We start from the raw sequence: 18,199 nt of genomic DNA, 5'->3' as shown, positions 1-18,199 counted from the left end.
AGAAGGCTTACCATTACATAAGTAATGAGTACATTTCTTTTTTAACAATATCACCTTTTCCCTCATTTCCAGTTTTTCCCTCCCATCCCTATCCACAAGTTGTATAGTTTCTTTTCAATATATGTCTACATTGAACAAATACACTGCTATATTTGTTCATCCTTTGTCCCTCCATTTCTGTGCTCTCTGTTACCCTCAAAGACAGATAAACCAACAAACAAGATAGAAGGAAAAAAAAAAAAAAGAAAAACCTCTTGTTTCCATTTCCTGTAATTCATTTTGGTAAATATTATTTTATGTGACCAGAGGCACATGGGCATTGTGCCTTTGTGTTCCTAAGTATCCTTTAGGAGGATTTTTTTTCTGGCACCTGCACTAGCCTCCATGGCTGGTCTTAGCTAGGGCTGTTGGCCTGAGTTCCCACCTATAGCTTCTCTTTGTGCTCTGACTTGCTCATAATATAATGGCCTTAGGGCAATCACACTCTGTTCAGAGCTCCAGGAGTATCCCAGTGAACCTACCTGGCCTTTTATGACCTAGCCTCAAAAATAAATAGTGTCAATTTGAATTATTTCAAAGTGGGTCTAAAGTAACCTGTCTTGTCCTCACAGCCATCCTAGTGTCTTGATGAGTGGTGGGGGCTTTCCACTCAGCTCTGAAAAGCCTAGAGGTAAGAGAGGCCATTCTTAAAATTGTAGGTGTCACGCTGTTTATCCCCAGAAAAGCTTTGCTACAGCAAAAGCTGGTCCTTGATTAGCTCCCTAGATGGTTTGATTTGCTCAACTCTGACTATTTTCCTATATGCAAAGTTTTGCGTACCTGTGGCCGTGGATCTGCGTGGGATTTTCGTTCCAGAGCCTGTCCCTGAGGAGCCAGTGGAGCCAGTTGGAGGTGGCCTGGTTTCTGAGGGGTCTGAGGCTTCAGGCATTTCTGAGCAACCTCCAGGTTTGCTCTGGGCCTTGCAGATCCTGCCACTTCTGGTGGAAATGCCCTGTGTCACCCAGGCGGTCCCAACCCTCTCTGGGCTCTCCGATCCCTCTGGAGGACCGCAGGGCTCCCCCTGAAAGGCAAAGATTTGTACCTAGCGAGAGGACATGCCTTTTAGTCTTAGCTATGGACTACACAGCATCAGATTTGGCTCTGAGCATGCGGAGGACCGGGAGCCCTCCTGGGGGCTTGGGAGTATCAGGCCTAGGTGGAAGAGAGCCCTCAGAAGAGGGGGGATCTCATTGAAGGAGCACAGTCTGCAGCTACCACCCCTGGGCAGCTCCTAATTCCAGACCCAGGAGGCTGAAATCCCAACATTGCAAGACTGTAACAGAAACGGCCACGGAAAACTTGTCCCAAAGTCCAGTGCAAAATGGGCAGGCTGGACAGAATCTGTTATCTTCCTGCAGTGTCTGGGAGAGAGCAAACAAAACAGAGAGGGATCAGGGGAACACAGGGTGATGTGAAAGCAGTCACTCACCTCCTTGCTTCACATTGTAAAGTTCTTCTAGATGACCTGTGTATAAAGTCAGCAGTCTATCAGATTTTGAGTTGCCTTCTCACCCAATGTTGGGGCCAAAAGGTTCTGGAGATTTTAAGGTTTGGTTTGTGTGTGTGTTTTCTTTTTCCTTCCTTCCTTCCTTCCTTCCTTCCTTCCTTCCTTCCTCTATCCCTCCCTCAAGCCCTCCCCCCTCTCTCTTTCTCTTTCTTTTTTGCTATTCTTTTTATAATTTTAAAAATTATTTATTTTTATTGTGAGAATACCATACAGAGGAATTACAATTACATGGGAAGATAACGAGTACACTTCTTATCAAGCATTGTTGCCTCCTCATTGTTTCCCCTTCCCATCCCTTCCCATACTCCTCCCCTCCTCCCCACCCAATCCTCCCCCCACCCCCTATAATTTTTATTATTATTATTAAGGTGCTGTATAGAGGGGTTATCATTTCTTTTTTTTTATGGGGAGGGGGTCCAGTCGTGGGGCCTGAACTCTGGGCTCTTCAGCTCAAGGCTAGCACTCTACCAGTTGAGGCACAGGACCACTTCTGGCTTTTTTCTTTTTTCTTATGTGGTGCTGAGGAATCGAACCCAGGGCCTCATGCATGCAAGGCAAGTGCTCTACCACTGAGCCACCTTCCCAGCCCGGGGGTTATCATTTCTTAAGTCAGATAATGAGCGCATTTCCTTTTGGATAATGTCATCCCTTCCTTCACTTTCCCCCAGTATTCCCAGTCCCTGTCCACAAATTGCATAGTTCATTTTCCACATAGTGTATACTGAATACCATGACTGCATTTTTTTACCCTTCCTCCATTTCTACACCTCCTCCTTGCCTTCTCCCACCAAAAAAGAGAAAAACAAAACCCTAAAAGCAAAAACAAATATAATCACCACCAATAATAACAAGAAGCTATTCTTTTTATTTTAGTTGTCTTCACCAGGTAGGCATTTAGACTTCCTCATTTTTTTATCACACATCCTCAAGGTCACAGAAATGGCCAGTGCAGGAGTTGGATTAGATCCTGGACCCTCCACTCCCTTATATTCCTGTATGTGTTTGTTTCTCAGTGTGTCCCATAGTAAATAGCCAACTGGAAGTACTCTAGAAGTAAAGGCTTTTGGGCCCTATCCTTCATTCTTATCCTTTATGTAGTGAGATTTCTCTTCCCTTCCCTCAGGTACTGGGGCTTGAACTCAGAGTCCTTAGTTTTTTTTTTTTTTAATTTTTTATTGTACAGATACCATACAGAAGGTTACAGTTACATGAGTGAGGTAATGAGTACACTTCCTATTGAGCATTGTTACCCCCTCCATTGTTTCCCCCCTACTATCCCTTCCCTCCCTACCTTCCCCAGGTTTTTTTTTTTAAATTGTGATTAAGTGATTACATAATTTCCCAAATTTCACAGTATTGTGGAATAATGATGCTCATTTAAAGTCACAAGCTCATTCTAACTTTCCTGGAGCAAATTGTCTATCACAGTCTATAACATATAACGGTGTATACATATACACCATACATGTGATCAGCAGCATGGGGATATTTAGTAGTGGTTCGACCAGATGAGTGGGAGTTCTTTGTTTCTTAAGTCCTGTTAATTTTGTTGTATCACCTAACATTTTGGACTTAACATCCACTCATCAGGGAGACCATGTACCGTTTGTCTCTTTGCTCTTGGCTTACCTCGCTCAACATTATTTCTTCTAGCTCCATCCATTTCCCCGTAAATGCCATTATTTTGTCATTTGTAATGGCTGCATAATATTCCATTGTGTATAGATACCACAATTTTTGGATCCATTCATCTGTGGCGGGGCATCTGGGTTGTTTCCATATCCTGGCTATTGCGAACAGTGCTGCAATAAACATGGAGGTGCATGTGTCCTTGTATATTGGTTCCTGTTGTTCAGGGTAGGTGCCTAGAAGTGAGTCCTTAGTTTTTGCTCAAAAAACTAAGTTAATTGGAGATAAGAGTCTCACAGACTTTCCTGCCTCAGCTGACTTTGAGCAGAAATCCTCAGATCTCAGATTCTGAGAAGCTAGGATTATAGTGTGAGCCACTGGCATTTGAACAAGATCTGTAGGGATATTGCATGGAAAATGCTGATCTATAGTATATTGTGGCACTTACTACTTTCATGTTGTAGTTTTGCCCTTTACTACTTCTGGAATAATTTGAGTTTTATTTGCTTTTTTTTCAGTCCTAGGGCTTGAACTTAGGGCCTGGGTGCTGTCCCAGAGTTATTTTGCTCAAGGCTAGTGCTCTACCACTTGAGCCACAGCTTTGTGGTGGTTAATAGGAAGCAAAAGTCTCAGACTTTCCTGCCCAGGCTGGCTTTGAAACGTGATCCTCAGATCCTCAGTAGCTAGGATTATATATGTGAGCCACCAGTGCACAGCTTATTTTTTGTTTTAAAGTTTTTAAAACAGTTTGATAGAAAGCTCTATAATAAGAGTTGTTGCAGACCTAACAATGCTTGGGAACACTGAGATGAGTTCCCAAGGATAAGGGGCAAGTCATTTTTCCCTCTCAAAACCTTATCTCCTCCATGGCCTTGTGTGATAGTTGCTAACCTGCATTATTCTTGTCAGCTAGATTTAAAGTTCCTCAAAAGTCTTCTGTATTGTTATATTGCCAAAAGGCCCAACAGAGGACCTGCATACAAAAGGCCCAGTAAGTAACTCCAACAGAGCAGCAAGACTGTGGTCACACTCCAACTGTTTGTAACTTACTGTGGGCCCCTAGACAGGTGGACATCTCACACAGCTGCATACAAGGGCATTCCTTGTTGATGTGGGTAGCCTAGTGGCTGCTTTTCGGCTCCCTTTGCCCTACCTGTGTCCACAGATCTACGGAAGTGACCCTAAGAGCTGTATAGGATCTCCAGCTAGAAGAGTTTGGGAGCAGCTGTATATGCCATAAGCCTCTTATGGCTGATTTTACTTTCCCAACTCTTGCTTCTCAGGATTCTTCTCTTCCTGCAGAGAGGAAGAAAATGGTACAACCAGTTTTTTTTCCCTGAAAGCCAAGGCCCTGATGAATTGAGCTTTTCTTAATTTATCTTTAAGTGCTTGAACTGCAGATAACTTTGCCTCCTCTTTCTCTAGAACCTCTGTACCACAGGTAATTGAGCTGGGCACTGGTGGCTTATGCCTGTGCCCAGGCCCAGAGTTCAAATCCCATGACAGACCAAAAAAAAGGTAATTGACCCATTAGGTGACTGCCCGAGATAGCTTTCCTTCCTTGGAACCTTTGGGCTTATTCTGGCCTGTTTCAGTAATGGACACTGTGGCGACAACTAATGTGACAGACCCCTAGTCAAGTCATGTGAGAGTGGACAGTCATAACCATACCATTTGTTTTCTTACTCATGGATATGTGCAATTCCCTCTCTACTGCACATAAAATACCTCTCCAAGAGGTAAAGATGTAGAGTCTATACCTAGGTGATTACAACCCTAAGTTTCCCCCATCACTCTTCATCCTCATCTTTTATGCTTTCCTTGTCATCTTCCTTTGAAACACAACATGCAGATTTATCAAATATTGCTAAACTAATTTCCCATTATTTCTGTTACTTCAAGCTTTCTGTGTATTTGTGTCATCACATGCTATTTTCTGTGGTAGTTACATTTAAACTTACTGGGTCAGGTTATTTTAAATTTAGATTCTTTGCCTTGCAACTTAGGTGAAGAAATTAAGACCAGGTGTGTCTTGACAATTTGTATTAGCTCATTATAAAACAATCTTTTAAGCATTTAAAATCTAAATGAAGCTGAGCACTGGTGGCTCATGCCTGGAATCATAGCTACTCAAGAGACAGATTTGGGGAGTATGGTATTTGAAGCTAGCCCACACAGGAAAGGCTATGAGACTCATATCTCCAATTAGCCACCAAAAGCTGAAAGTGGAGCTGTAGCTCAAGTGAAAAGCTCAGCTTTAAGTGGAAAAGAAGCTAAGAGAAAGCTCTCAGACCCTGTGTTCTAGTTCTAGACTTATGACCTCCAGAGAGTGAGACAATCCATCGAGGCACAGTCAAAGGTGGACAAAAGAAGTTTATTTACACTATTAACACCAGAAAGGGTCTTGAGACTACCTTGTCCTGGGATAGATACCCAGAACCAGGAGCAGCCTCCACCAGCAAACCTCCAAGCCGCCAATAGGCAGTCCTGACCCCCTGACCTTTATTAGTCGGTCTCTAAACCTCAGACCTCCAAACCTCTAAAGGCTTTTCCCTTTCTTCCCTTCCTCCTCCACTGCAGGCCTCTCCACTCTCCACAGGCCTGCCCTGCTCTGCTCCAGGAGGCGCCTCTCCACAGGCCTCTCTAGAGGAAGGCCCCAAATGGCCTCCAGAGGAGGCCGCAAATGACCTCCAAAGGAGGCCCAGTTGGCCCCTCGAGGAAGCCCCAAATGGCCTCTCAAAGCTTGCCCTGTCCTCCACAGGCCTGCCCTGCTCTGGCAGACTTTCCCCTCCTGCCATCTCTCCTCCACTCCTACTCCTCTCTCCTTCCTCCACGCTTTTTTATTTTTTCTAAAGGTTTTTTTCCCCCCTGTTTTCCAACTGCCATTCATGCTCCTCCCCAAGCTGCCCACTGTCCAATCATTTCCTGACAGCTCACCACGTGGGGCTTGACGCCTCACCCTCCTGTAGCACGCCCCACCCCTTTCAGCGGCACGCCCCGCCCCCTTTCGGCGGCACGGCACGCAGGGCGCCAGGTGGGACGGTGTCCTCAGCCTCTCAAAGCCCTGCCCTGTCTGGTGGCCCTGTCCATGGAGCGGTGAGGCTCATCTCTTGATGCCCTGCCCCCTCCAGCAGGCCAGCCACGGGGCCATGCCTGATTATCCAGCCCCACGGGTTATATTATACTGGCACACAAACTAACCTCCAAAAAGCCAAATGCAGCTGGGTGCTGGTGGCTCACACCTGTAATCCAGCTACTCAGGAGGCTGAGATCTGAGGATCGCGGTTCAAAGCCAGCCCCTGCAAGAAAGTCCGTGAGACTCATCTCCAATAAACCACTGGGAAACCGGAAGTGGCGCCATGGCTCAAGTGGTAGAGCACTAGCCTTGAGCTGAAGAGCTGAGGGACAGTGCCCAGGCCCAGAGTTCAAGCCCCATGACCAATGTCTTATTATGTAGCCTATGCTGGCCTTGAACTCATGATTTTCTTGCCTCAGGCTTTATGCTGAAATTTGAAATTCAAATCTAGATTAGCACTGTTCTACCTGTGTATGTGCACCAGTACTAGGACTTGAGTGCAGGGGCTGGGAGTTGTTCCTTAGCTTTTTTTGCTCAAGGATGATGCTCTGCCACTTGAGCCACAGTTCCGCTGCTGGCTTTTTGGTGGTTAATTGGCAAAAAGAACCTCAGAGTTTCCTACCAAGGCTGGCTTCTAATCACAATCCTCAAATGTCAGCCTCCTGAGTAGCTGATATTACAGCCATGAACCCACCAGTACAGGACTGCAAGGTTTCATTCATCATTTAAGGTAGGTTGGTATACATACAAATTTAGTGGTTTAAAAAAACCTTTGTAGCACCATAATAACTTCTGCTACTAACTACCCAGAGTTCGGCCAAATTTCACAGGTCAAGGACAAAGTAGCACACAAGTCTGTCCTCACTTTAGACAGAGTAGTGAACTTAAGGGTCCCCAAGTCACCTACATTTCTGAGAGCTGACTCTAAATTCAGAGGCTCTACCCCTGCTTCATTCAGTGAATGACTAGAGAACTCAGGAAAGTACTGCCTTTATGATCACAATTTTATTGTAGCTAAAAGATACATAGCCAAAAGCCCTCTATACACCACCTTTATAATAACAATAAAAATTAAAGAAAAACCGATGGACGGTCAAAACAGCCTCAAGAAGGTCCGGAAATATCCCAAATGCAAAGCTTCTGTTGTCCTCAAGACTGCAGAGAACTGCCAAAGAGGATTTCGTGTCCTAGTTAATGTGTGTGTGTGTGTGTGTGATAACACTGGGACTTGAACTCAGAGATAGTCGTCCATCCCGAAGCATTTTCCCTTAAGGCTCGGGCCTTGACCTCCGTGCCCCCGCCGGCCCCCCGGCCCCGCCCCGCAGGCCCCGCCTCGCCCCCTCCGGCCCCGCCCCTCCGGCCCCGCCCCCGCTGCCCCGCCCCCTCCGGCCCCGTCCTGGGTCCTAGCGTGAGGACCCTTGTGAGCTGCCCGCAGCTTCGCCTGACTCAGCCTCCTCCATGACGCCCTTGGACAATCTCCCGCCTATGGCCCGCACAACAGTGTAACCCTCACGTCTTGGGCGTCCAGACGCTGGGGGAGGCCAGCCATTTGAGGAGGAGCGGTCGCGTCAGGCGGTGGGGAAGGCTTCCCTGGGGAAGGCGCCGGTGCTGCTACAGCTCAGCAATGGCTGCGGCCGTGCGCGCGGCGGGCTGTCTTCCTGCACGGTGCGGCGTTCGCGCGGGTGAGAGCGGGAAGCCGGACGCGCTGTGCGGGGGCTGTGCGGGGTCTGCCGGAGCCTGGGCGGAGGGAAGCGAGGTGCCTCGGTCTCTGGCTCTCGTGCGGGTCTCCTGACATGCCCGGGCCCGCCGTGTGATGTTGGGCGCGTCCGCTCCCTCTCTGGTTGCTGGGGCCCGGTGACCTGGACGCCGGTCATGAAGGTTGGTGTGTCAGTTCAGGCAACCGCTTCTGCTTGCACGGCGAAGAGGAGCGGGTACTGGCAAGCATCGCTTTCCTCGGGAGCGCGACCCGCAGGCTTGTAAGGTGACGGCGGCCCTGGTGGGTTCTAGGCTAAGGGCCGCCGGGGAAAGCTGGGGAAGGCCGCCTAGCAGCGGAGTGGAATACGGTTCGGACCCCTGTCCTCGACGCCCTTGTCCCTCACTGGTGGCGGTCAGAACGTGCTCACCCCTACCCCGTGTTGGGCGTGTGCAGCCCCAGGGAGGGACCTCTTCGCGACTGACGTCGCCTTTTCCTAGTTGCAAAACGTAGAGACGCCCCGAAGCCTGAAAAGCTCGGATTTTTGTTGTTGTTCCTTTGTGCCGGTACTGGGGCTTGAACTCTGGACCAGAGGGCTGCCCTTCTGCTTTTTCGCTCCAGGCTGCCTTTCCTGTCACCCGAGCCGCAGCTCCACACTTCTGTTTTTTTTTTGTTGGTTAATTGAAGATAGAGTCTTCAGATCTCAGCCTCCTAAGTAGGTTGGGGTCACAGGTGTGAACCACCGATGTCCGGCTGAAAAGTTTGTTTTCACTTCCCATTTTGCGGCAAAAATTTGGCCTGGACATTGTTTTATCTGTCTCCCCCCACTCCCCGCCCCTGTCCATCTCCTTTTTTGTCCAGGCCTCTTTCAAATAGCTAGCTTTCCTTTAGGACTTTTTAACTAGTTGCCAGGACTCTCTTCAGCTGTTTATATTTTTCCCCCCCTTCACTATGCCTTCGTGGAGTCTATAGTCATTCTCTTTTTTACAGATGAGGGGTAAAGGCTCAGGGGTGTGAAACTTATTCATGGACTAGGAGGTCATAAGATTTTGAACCCACAATGTCTAGCTTCCTGTACCTAGCCCTTTTTTTTTTTTTTTTAAACAGACTTATTAAAATAAAAACATGTAACATATAGTTCTACCTTTTTTGGGTGGGGCTTGAACTCAAGGCCTGGGCACTGCCCCTGAGCTTCTTTTGTTCAAGGCTAGCACGCTACCACTTGAGCCACAACACTTCTGGCTTTGTCAGTTTATGTGGTACTGAGGAATAGAACCCAGGTCTTCCTGCATGCTAGGCAAGCACTCTACTGCTAAGCCACAATCCCAGTCTAGTTCTAAGTATACAATTCAATGTAGCATTGTGCCGAGAACTGTACAGCCATTATGACAATTAGAACATTTTCATCACTCCAAAGATAACCTGTAACTTGTAGCTATTATCCCCAGCTTCCCTTTGGACCCTGTCCTTAAGCAATCACTGATCCATTTCTGTCATTGTCATTGTTTGTCCTGGAGATTTCTTATAAATAGAATCAAAACTTTTCTGATTGGCTTCGTTCATTTAGTATAAAGTCAGGATTCATCTATGGATTCCTCAGTATCCCTTATGGCTGAATGATGCTGTTGTTTCCATGCACATTTTATTCATCCAGTCATCAGTTGATGGACTGTTTGGATCATTTCCACTTTTTAGCTATTAGGCCTGAGGTTGCTATATGTACATATGCACACAACATGCTTTTGTGTATATGTCTACTTTTCTTTCCTTCTGTATATGTAACTGGGATGAAGTTGCTAATGAAATGACAACTCCATATCTAACTTTTTGAGGCTCTGCTGGGCTTTTCTGAAGTATCTACTATTTTATACTCCCACCAGCAGAGTCTGAGGGTTCTGGTTGCTCTTTGCCAACACTTGTTTATCATACGTGGTTTTGATTCTAGCCATCTTACTAGCTATGAAGTAGTCTCAGTCTGTAGTTTTGTTTTACATTTCCCTGATGGGTAATGAGTATATTTTCATGTGTTTACTAGCCATTTGTGTATGTTCTTTGAATGTCCAGATCTTTGTTCATTTTAAAGCAAGGTTGTCTTTGGTTGTAAGAGTTAACATTTTCTAGATATTGTAATATTGTCAGATTTTTTTTTTTTTTTTTTTTTGTCAGTCGTGGGGCTTGAACTCTGGGCCTGAGCGCTGTCCCTCAGCCCTTCAGCTCAAGACTGGCTCTCTACCATTTGAGCCCAGAGCCACTTCTGGCTTTTTCTGCTTATGTGGTGCTGAGGAATTAAACTCAGGGCCTCATGCTTGCCAGGCAAGCACTCTACCACTGAGCCACCTTCCCAGCCCCTTACAAAATTTTTATATCATTCTGTATGGTGTCTTAAGTTTCTTGATGGCATTCATTTTCTCCCTCTTTTGAGAATCAAACCCAGGGCCTGGCAAATAGTAGGCAAGTATTCTGTACTGAGCCACAACTTGCTTTCGTTTTTTGTGATGCTAGAGATGGAACCCAGGGTTTTGTGCATACTGGACAAGTGCTTTTACTGCTTAATTACATCCCAGCTTTGAAATAAACAAATTTGAAATTTTGATCAAGTCTGTTTTTTTTTTTTTTTTTTGTCACTCTTGCTTTTGGTATGTTTTTAAAAAACTGCCAAATCCAAGGACATAGTATGTCCTTTATTTTAAGGGTTTTATAGTTTGGGTTCGCACTTTTAGGTTTTTTGACCCATTTTGACCTAATTTTTATATATTTTGTGAGGTAGGACTCCATCTTCATTCTTCTGGATGTTGATATTCATTTGCTCTAGTACCATTTGTTCAAAACATTATTTTGTTCCCCATCTACTGGTCTTGGCACTCTTGCCAACAATGAGTTGCTCAGAGCCTATACTTGTACCTGCGTGAGGGGTTACACAGGATGGTACAATTAGAGCCTGGTGCAATAAGACCCTGGTGCTCTAGAGGGAACAGGGTTCACTGTGAAACAGGGAGGCTTCACTACAAGTGGGTGTGGCAAAAAAAAACCCTGGAGAATCTCATGGAGGCACAAATTATCAGAGCAGAGTGAGTTCAACACCGACTATGACTCTGGCATGGCAGTGTGAGACTGAGGTGCAGGCTTGGGACCATGCGGTAGCCCTTCAGGCTGAATTGAGGACTTTTGACTCTTACATGCATTATGGAGCCAAAGATAAATCAGGGAAGTGAAATAATCAAACCTACTATTTTAGATAAGGGTTAAATAGGCAAAGAGAAATAAGAAACTTGTTAAGAGATTACCCTGTGACTGAGTGATCAAGAGGCCTTAACAAAGAAGGGCCAGCAAGACTAGAGCAGAGGTACAGCTGGACAGGGTTCCATTTTTAAGGAGACTCTGTGAGGCTTGGTAACTAGGTGGATGTGAGGGTGAAGGGAGGGGGAGCTATGGCATCAGCTACTTGGCAGCTGGTCATAGAGCCCAGAAATCACTGGCGTTAGTTCTTTTATTTTATAGATATTAATTTCCTATGGCTATTACCTATTTCCTTTTCTCTAGAAATAATATCTTTAGTTTTAAATTTTTAAATTTTGACTTGTTTCTTTTTTTACAGGTCACATCTGGTCTAGGCAGCTCTCCCTAAGCACCTTTCCAGCAGCTTCCATTTTGGCATTGAAGACTACTCTCAGCAATGGTGAGATTCTTCTACCAAGTACCTCTTTTCATAAAATTTAGTGTTAAAGTAGTTTCTGTAATTTTGGAAAGTATAAATTAATGAAATACATTTTTACAATGAAAATGTGTGGAATCTTGAGTACTTTTCAGACTTTTTGTGTTGCCAGTCATAGTTGTCTTGAATAGTTAGTATGAAGTAGCCTTAAAAGACTTGCTATTTAGGCTAATCCACACACCAGGTATTGTTTTGGGGGTGGGGATAGGGATGAGTGGTTGAGACAGGGTCTTACTATGCAGCCCAGAGTCACCTCCTCTGCCTTAGTTTCTTAAATAGTAGTCTTACAGGCCACCTCACACTAGGTTTTATGTGGATAGTATCATTCTATTAAAATATAAAGTACATCTGAGAGGCTGAGTGACTTGTTTAGTATCACAGAGTTAACAATGGCAGGACTATGAGTTTTCTGGATACTTGATACTTCCTTGCATGTAACACAGGCCTTTCAATGATAACGGTGCAAGGCCCTCTCTTCAGTTACTCTGCAGGAAGGGCAGAAGCTAACCCTTGCTGGACCCATGCTGTGTCAGCCAACCATTTAATTTTGCCTCTTCATGTGGTACTACATAGAATGGAATTGTAATCTCCTTGTGTCCTTAATGTTGCTGAACTCTGGAGTGCTGGTTCTTGTTTTGGTTATTCCCTTTGCTGTTGTTAGCCCTGCCTGTGAGATGCCTTGCTATATAGGCCTTACAGAGGAGTGTGGCAGAGCTGGGCTCTTCCCTTTATCTATTAATTTGCTGGTTGATCTGTTGATTCACTCCTAAGGGATTTATTGTGCCCTTTACTATGACACTGACAGCATCTCCATTCTGAGCTAGTGTGGGGCCTGGAGAAAGCTCTGCATGGAAGCACATTGGTTGTTGCAATGACACAAGAGTCTGCTCCACCTCTTCCTACATCTAAGCCAAGTGTAAACATCACTCACCAGAGCCAGCCTTCACTTCCTCATCTATACAATTCTTTTCTTTTCTCTCTCTCTCTTTCTTTCCTTCCTTTCTTTCTTTCTTTCTTCCTTTCTTTCTTTCTTTCTTTCTTTCTTTCTTTCTTTCTTTCTTTCTTTCTTTCTTTCTTTCTTTCTTTCTTTCTTTCTTTCTTTCTTTCTTTCTTTCTTTCTTTCTGTCTGTCTTTCTGTCTTTCTTTCTTTCTTTTCTTTTCTTTTTTTGCTGGTCCTGGGGCTTAAACTCAGGGCCTGGGCTCTGAGCCTCTCTGTGCTCAAGGCTAGCTTTCTACCACTTGAGCCACAATGCCACTTCCAGCTTTTTCTGTTTATGTAGTACTGAGGAATTGAACCCAGGGCTTCATGCATGCTGGGCAAGCACTCTACCACTAAGCCACATTCCCAGCCCTAAAGTTATTTTCTAAAATATTAAACTTGCAAGGATACTAAAAGGCTTATAGTTTAAAGTTAGTTCCCCAATTTATTTATTTTTTCTTTTTTTTGGGTCCGGTCGTGGGGCCTGAACTCTGGGCCTGGGTGCTGTCCTTCAGCTCTTCAGCTCAAGGCTAGCGCTCTACCACTTGAGCCACAGCGCCACTTCCGGCTTTTTTCGTTTTGCTTATGTGGTGCTGAGGAATCGAACCTAGGGCCTCATGCATGCAAGGCAAGCGTTGTACTACTGAGCCACCTTCCCAGCCCCCCTCCCGCCAATTTCTTTATTTGTATGCCGTTAACTGGGGTTTGAATTCAGGACCTTGAGCTCTCACTTTACTTGCTTGTTCACAACTGGTACTCTACCATTTGAATTATCCTTCCAGTCAGGATTTTTAAAAATTGGGAATGGAGTCTTTTTCCCCCCCCCCAGGCTGGCTTTGAACCTTAATCCCTCAGATCTTAGCCTTCTAAAGCTAGGATTATATGTGTGAGTCACTGGTGCCCTCCTTAATTCCCTTTCTTACTTCTTTCCCTTGTCTAGTGACACTTTGAATTCTTTTGCCTTTCATCTGGTTGTATTTCTCAATAAGTTGTGGCTATTGTTCTTTTATATGTTGTTTTGCTCAATTGAGGATTTTGCTCATGTTCAAAAACATAAGGATACAAGGAGATTTCAGTTACATTCTGTATAGTCCACATGGAGAGCCACTATCACATGCTTTTCCCTACTTTCTCCCAACATAGTTATAAGCATAGTTTGAGTCTTTGAATCTTTGGGCATTGTATAATATATATATATATATATATATATATATATATATATATATATATATATATATAATGGAGCTTGAACTCAGCATGGGTACTGTCCCTTAGCTTTTGTGTTCAAGGTTGGCACTCTGCCACTTGAACAATACTTCCATTTACAGCCTTTTGGTGGTTAATTGGATATAAACAGCTCATGAACTTTTCTGCTTAGGCTGGCTTTGAACTGCTATCCTCATGTCTCAGCCTCCTGAGTAGCTAGGATCACAGATTTGAGCCACCAGCACCCAGCAGTTTCCTTGTGCTTTGAATAAAAGGTACTGAACATGTTACTGCACCTCTCTTTTCCATGCAACTTATTTGCATATCCTTCCACATCAACACATTGCTTTGCTACATGCAACTGGGGGCAATGTTTGGCAGAGAAGACTGTTGAACTTGGGTAATACAAGGCAGAAAACATGTATGGATAGATGTGTTCTTCCTCCTCCTCCACTACCCCCCCCTTTTTTTGTGTCAGTCCAGGAGCTTGAACTTGGGGTGTGGGTGCTGTCCTTGAGCTCTTTTGCCAAGACTAGCACTCTACCACTTGAGCTACAACTCCACTTCCAGCTTTTTGGTGGTTAATTGGATATGCGTCTCATGAACTTTCCTTCCTAGGTAGCTTCAAGCCAAGATCCTTAGTTCTCAGCCTCCCGAGTAGCTAGAATCATAGGTGTGAGCCACCAGCGCCCGTCCCTCTGCTTCTTTCTTTTTTTTTTTTTTATTTAATTCCATGCGCTCCATCAGTTCAACTTCTGAATAAGGGGAGGTGACAGAGGACCCAGTGCTGCCAAGTTCTATGCTGGACAGTGAGGTGGGACTCAGGGCCTGGGACTGTCTCTGAGCTGCTTTTGCTCAAGGCTAGCGCTCTACCACGTGAGCCACAGCGCCACTTCTGGCTTTTTTTCTTTTTGCTTATGTGGTGCTGAGGAATCGAACCCAGGGCCTCATGCATGCAAGGCAAGCGCTCTACCACTGAGCCACCTTCCCAGCCCCTCTGCTTCTTTCTTTAAAGAACTACATCTGTTGTGTGGATGAACTGTACTTTTTCTAATTAGATGGGCATTGAAGTAGTTACTAGTTAAGCTTTTTTTTTTTAAAGAAGACTTTCTAAAGTATTCTTAAAAAGTCAGGATTTTAGTGACTCGTATTTATTAACAATGATTTTGTGGTGCTGACAGTCCTTCTCTATGGTCATGGAGGAGCTAACGCAGTTTTATTCTATCTGCTTTATAGGCCCTTGGTCATCATGGGGAACCAGAGACAACCATCAGTTCAGCAGCTTGAGCTATGCGCTGCAGACACAATGCTGTATTTCTTTTCGCAGTAACTCCATCGGCTACCAGTATAGACCCTACAGTTTCTTCACTAAGTGTATGTAGCAAAGTTACCAATTTCTTACCTCATGTAACTGGAAAAATGAAGGGTGTATTTGTGTCACAGTTTTTTTTTTTAAATGAATTAGCATTTTAGTGACTAGAATATGATATATTGTGTGGAGAGCTGCGGGAGCCGACCAAAGATGGCGCGGCCGCATGGCGTGGCCGCGACCAAAGATGGCGCTGGCTTCTGCCTTCCGCCTTCCCGATGGCGAGTGCTCTCTGTAAAAAAACAACTCCTTATATGGCTATGGCTTGGCTACTGGCTTGCTTCCGTGTTTGCGACCCTATTGGTATATGCCACATGGCACCTCGGGATTGGCCATCCAGGAGGCTTATAACCGGAGTGCGGGTGCAGGGGAGAGAGAAGCTAACAAACAAGGTTCCTGAATAAACTGCTTTGAGAAGAATCCCGGGTCGTGTCTTCCTGGCGGGTCGAGGTGGTCGCGACAATATTGTAAAAGAACTTAATTCAAATGGCAGTCATTAAAAAATGTTCATTAATAATATTTGAAATATGGAGAAAAGTTTGCAATGTATCAAGCAAACAAAACAAGCAAACAAAATTGTGCATATAGTATCTCAATTAAAAATAAAACACTACACTCAGATGATCTAACAGTGATAGTATAATGATTCCTTTTTTTGGTCAATCATGGGCTTGAATTCTGAGCCTGGGTGCTGTCAGTCCCTCAGTTCTTTAGCCCAGTGCTAGTGTTCTGCCACTTGAACCACAGTGCCACTTCCAGTTTTCTGATGGTTAATTGGAGATAAGAGTCTCACAGACTTTACTGCCTGGGCTGGCTTTGAACTACAATCCTCAGATCTCAGCCTCCTGAGTAGCTAAGGATTACAGGCATGAGCCACTGGTGCCCACCAATGATTACTTTTTATGTTGTCTATTTTTCATATTAAAAAAAGAATCTGAAAACAGATTAAACAATTTCAGTAGTATAATGGCATCCAGAAGTGTATAAATTGCAATCTTTCAAAACATGGTTAGGAATTCTATTTTTTTCTTTCAATATGTATAAATAGAGCTAAATTCTTTTGTTGTTGTTTGTTGTTGAGCTTGAATGCAGGGACTGGGTGCTGTCCATGAGCTCTTTTGCTTAAGGCTATTGTTCTTGTACCTTGAGTCAGAGCTCTACTTCTGGTTTTTGGTGGTTAATGGGAGATGAGAATCTCACAGATTTTTTTTTGCTTCCCAGGCTGGCTTTGAACAGTGATCCTCAGATCACAGCCTCCTAAGTAGCTAGGATTATAGGCGTGAGCCACCAGAGCCTGGCTAGAGCTAAATTCTTAATTCTGTCTTCTACTTTTTTGGCTTAGTGTGAGATTCCTTTTAAAACTGAATCCTACTTTTAGTCTTACTAGATGATTTATTGATTCTTATTCTGTGTGAAGGAAAACTAGTTGACTGACCTCCTAGTGTGTGTGCCTCATTTTAAGGGGACTTCAGTAGTGAAGGGCAACAGTCAAGTCCTAGAGTTCAGTTTGAAGTTGTGCTTTATTTTGAACTTGTAGGTCTTCCATGTGAATTAGTGACATATATTAGCCTCAAGTTTGAGGTTCAGCTTTCCTTCTCTCAGCCTTACTTCTCATCAGGAATGTGCAAAGCATTCTATGATGTGAAGCTCACATTTTCAGCTTCACTCATGAAGATTTGTGGTAATATATGTGAATATCTTGAAAAGGAATATTAGATACATATAAATTGTACACATTTATATACATTTAAAAATATTACAAATCCAAGTCATTTTTCCTTCTCCGTTTTCTCTTCTCTTTGAAGAATCAAGGATGAGGCCTTTTAGGAAGCAAGCAGATAGAACTTTTAAACCAGAAAGTTCATAAAAGGTGAATACAAATATTCATTTGTCTTCTAGAATGTTTAGTATTTCAGGTATGTAATATGTAATAGGTTTTTGACTAGGACCACATTTGTGTGGCTCTGACTGTTTATTAAATGAGTTAGCAGTGTACCCATAATCTCCTGACCTCACATGTGCAAGGGTGGGGCCCTGTGGCTTCCTCCTGCACCTCAGGCCACTGAGGTCCACATCAACCCTGTAGAGTTCAACCCCGACTTACTTAAGGTGGAGTGGGGGCTTCTGGAGGCGGCCAGTATGTTACAGCTGGATGAGGTCCCCACTGAGCTGGTTGAGGGTATGAATGCGATGAGGTGTTTCTAAGGAAGATGCACTGTGTGTTGCTGGAAGTGGACATTCTGGAGGGCACCCTGCAATGCCCAGAGTCTGGCGCAGGATCCCAACATGCTGAATGATGAAGATACTGAGAAGTAAACATGCCAGCCACACAGTATGACATTCTGTGGCCATGTGTATCTTTTTTTTCTTTTCTTCTTTCCTTCCTTCCTTCCTTCCTTCCTTCCTTCCTTCCTTCCTTCCTTCCTTCCTTCCTTCCTTCCTTCCTTCTTTCTTTCTTTCTTTCTTTCTTTCTTTCTTTCTTTCTTTCTTTCTTTCTTTCTTTCTTTCTTTCATGTATATTGTATTTTTACTAGTTGAGCCCCAACCTTGACCCATTAACACATGGGACACACACTTCTATAAGTATACACACACACACACACACACACACATATATACTATATATATGTATGTATGTATATACTATATGTATACTATATATGCTATATATGCATAGTATATATATATACTATATATATATATTTCTCATTAAGGTTCAAAACAACAAAAAAGTTGGCAGTGGAATAAATCTGGTAGTAAAATACTTGGTGACATTATAAAAGGCTGGAAATCTGAAGGAATGCAGAATTTTAAGTCTCATAAGTAATGTGGCTGCGCTGAAATCCAGTAATAATCAATAGTAAAGAATTTAAATATTATACTAGAGTGGAGAGGATAAAATATTGGTTGAAATGTGTGATGGAAATAGGTTTCTTGCTCCTAAAAATGAATGAATGGAAATAAATCAGTGTTAATCTGTTAATAGATT

General features: G+C 44.1%; 1 protein-coding gene across 1 annotated transcript in view; it reads left to right on the top strand.

The window, feature by feature from the left end:
• Positions 1–7,817: 7,817 nt before the first annotated feature.
• Positions 7,818–18,199, top strand: part of Mrps5 (mitochondrial ribosomal protein S5) — a 31,635-nt gene continuing 21,253 nt past the window's right edge. Inside the window, exons 1-3 of the mRNA XM_042695522.1 lie at positions 7,818–7,933; positions 11,540–11,620; positions 15,078–15,215. Of these exons, the coding sequence (XP_042551456.1) occupies positions 7,876–7,933; positions 11,540–11,620; positions 15,078–15,215 (277 nt within the window). The 5' untranslated portion in view covers positions 7,818–7,875. The remainder of the gene's footprint in view (positions 7,934–11,539; positions 11,621–15,077; positions 15,216–18,199) is intronic.

This window comes from Dipodomys spectabilis, unplaced genomic scaffold, assembly GCF_019054845.1.
Source record: "Dipodomys spectabilis isolate Male_0828 unplaced genomic scaffold, ASM1905484v1 ptg000187l, whole genome shotgun sequence".
Taxonomy (NCBI): domain Eukaryota; kingdom Metazoa; phylum Chordata; class Mammalia; order Rodentia; family Heteromyidae; genus Dipodomys; species Dipodomys spectabilis.
This window is presented reverse-complemented; position numbering and strand designations above follow the sequence as displayed.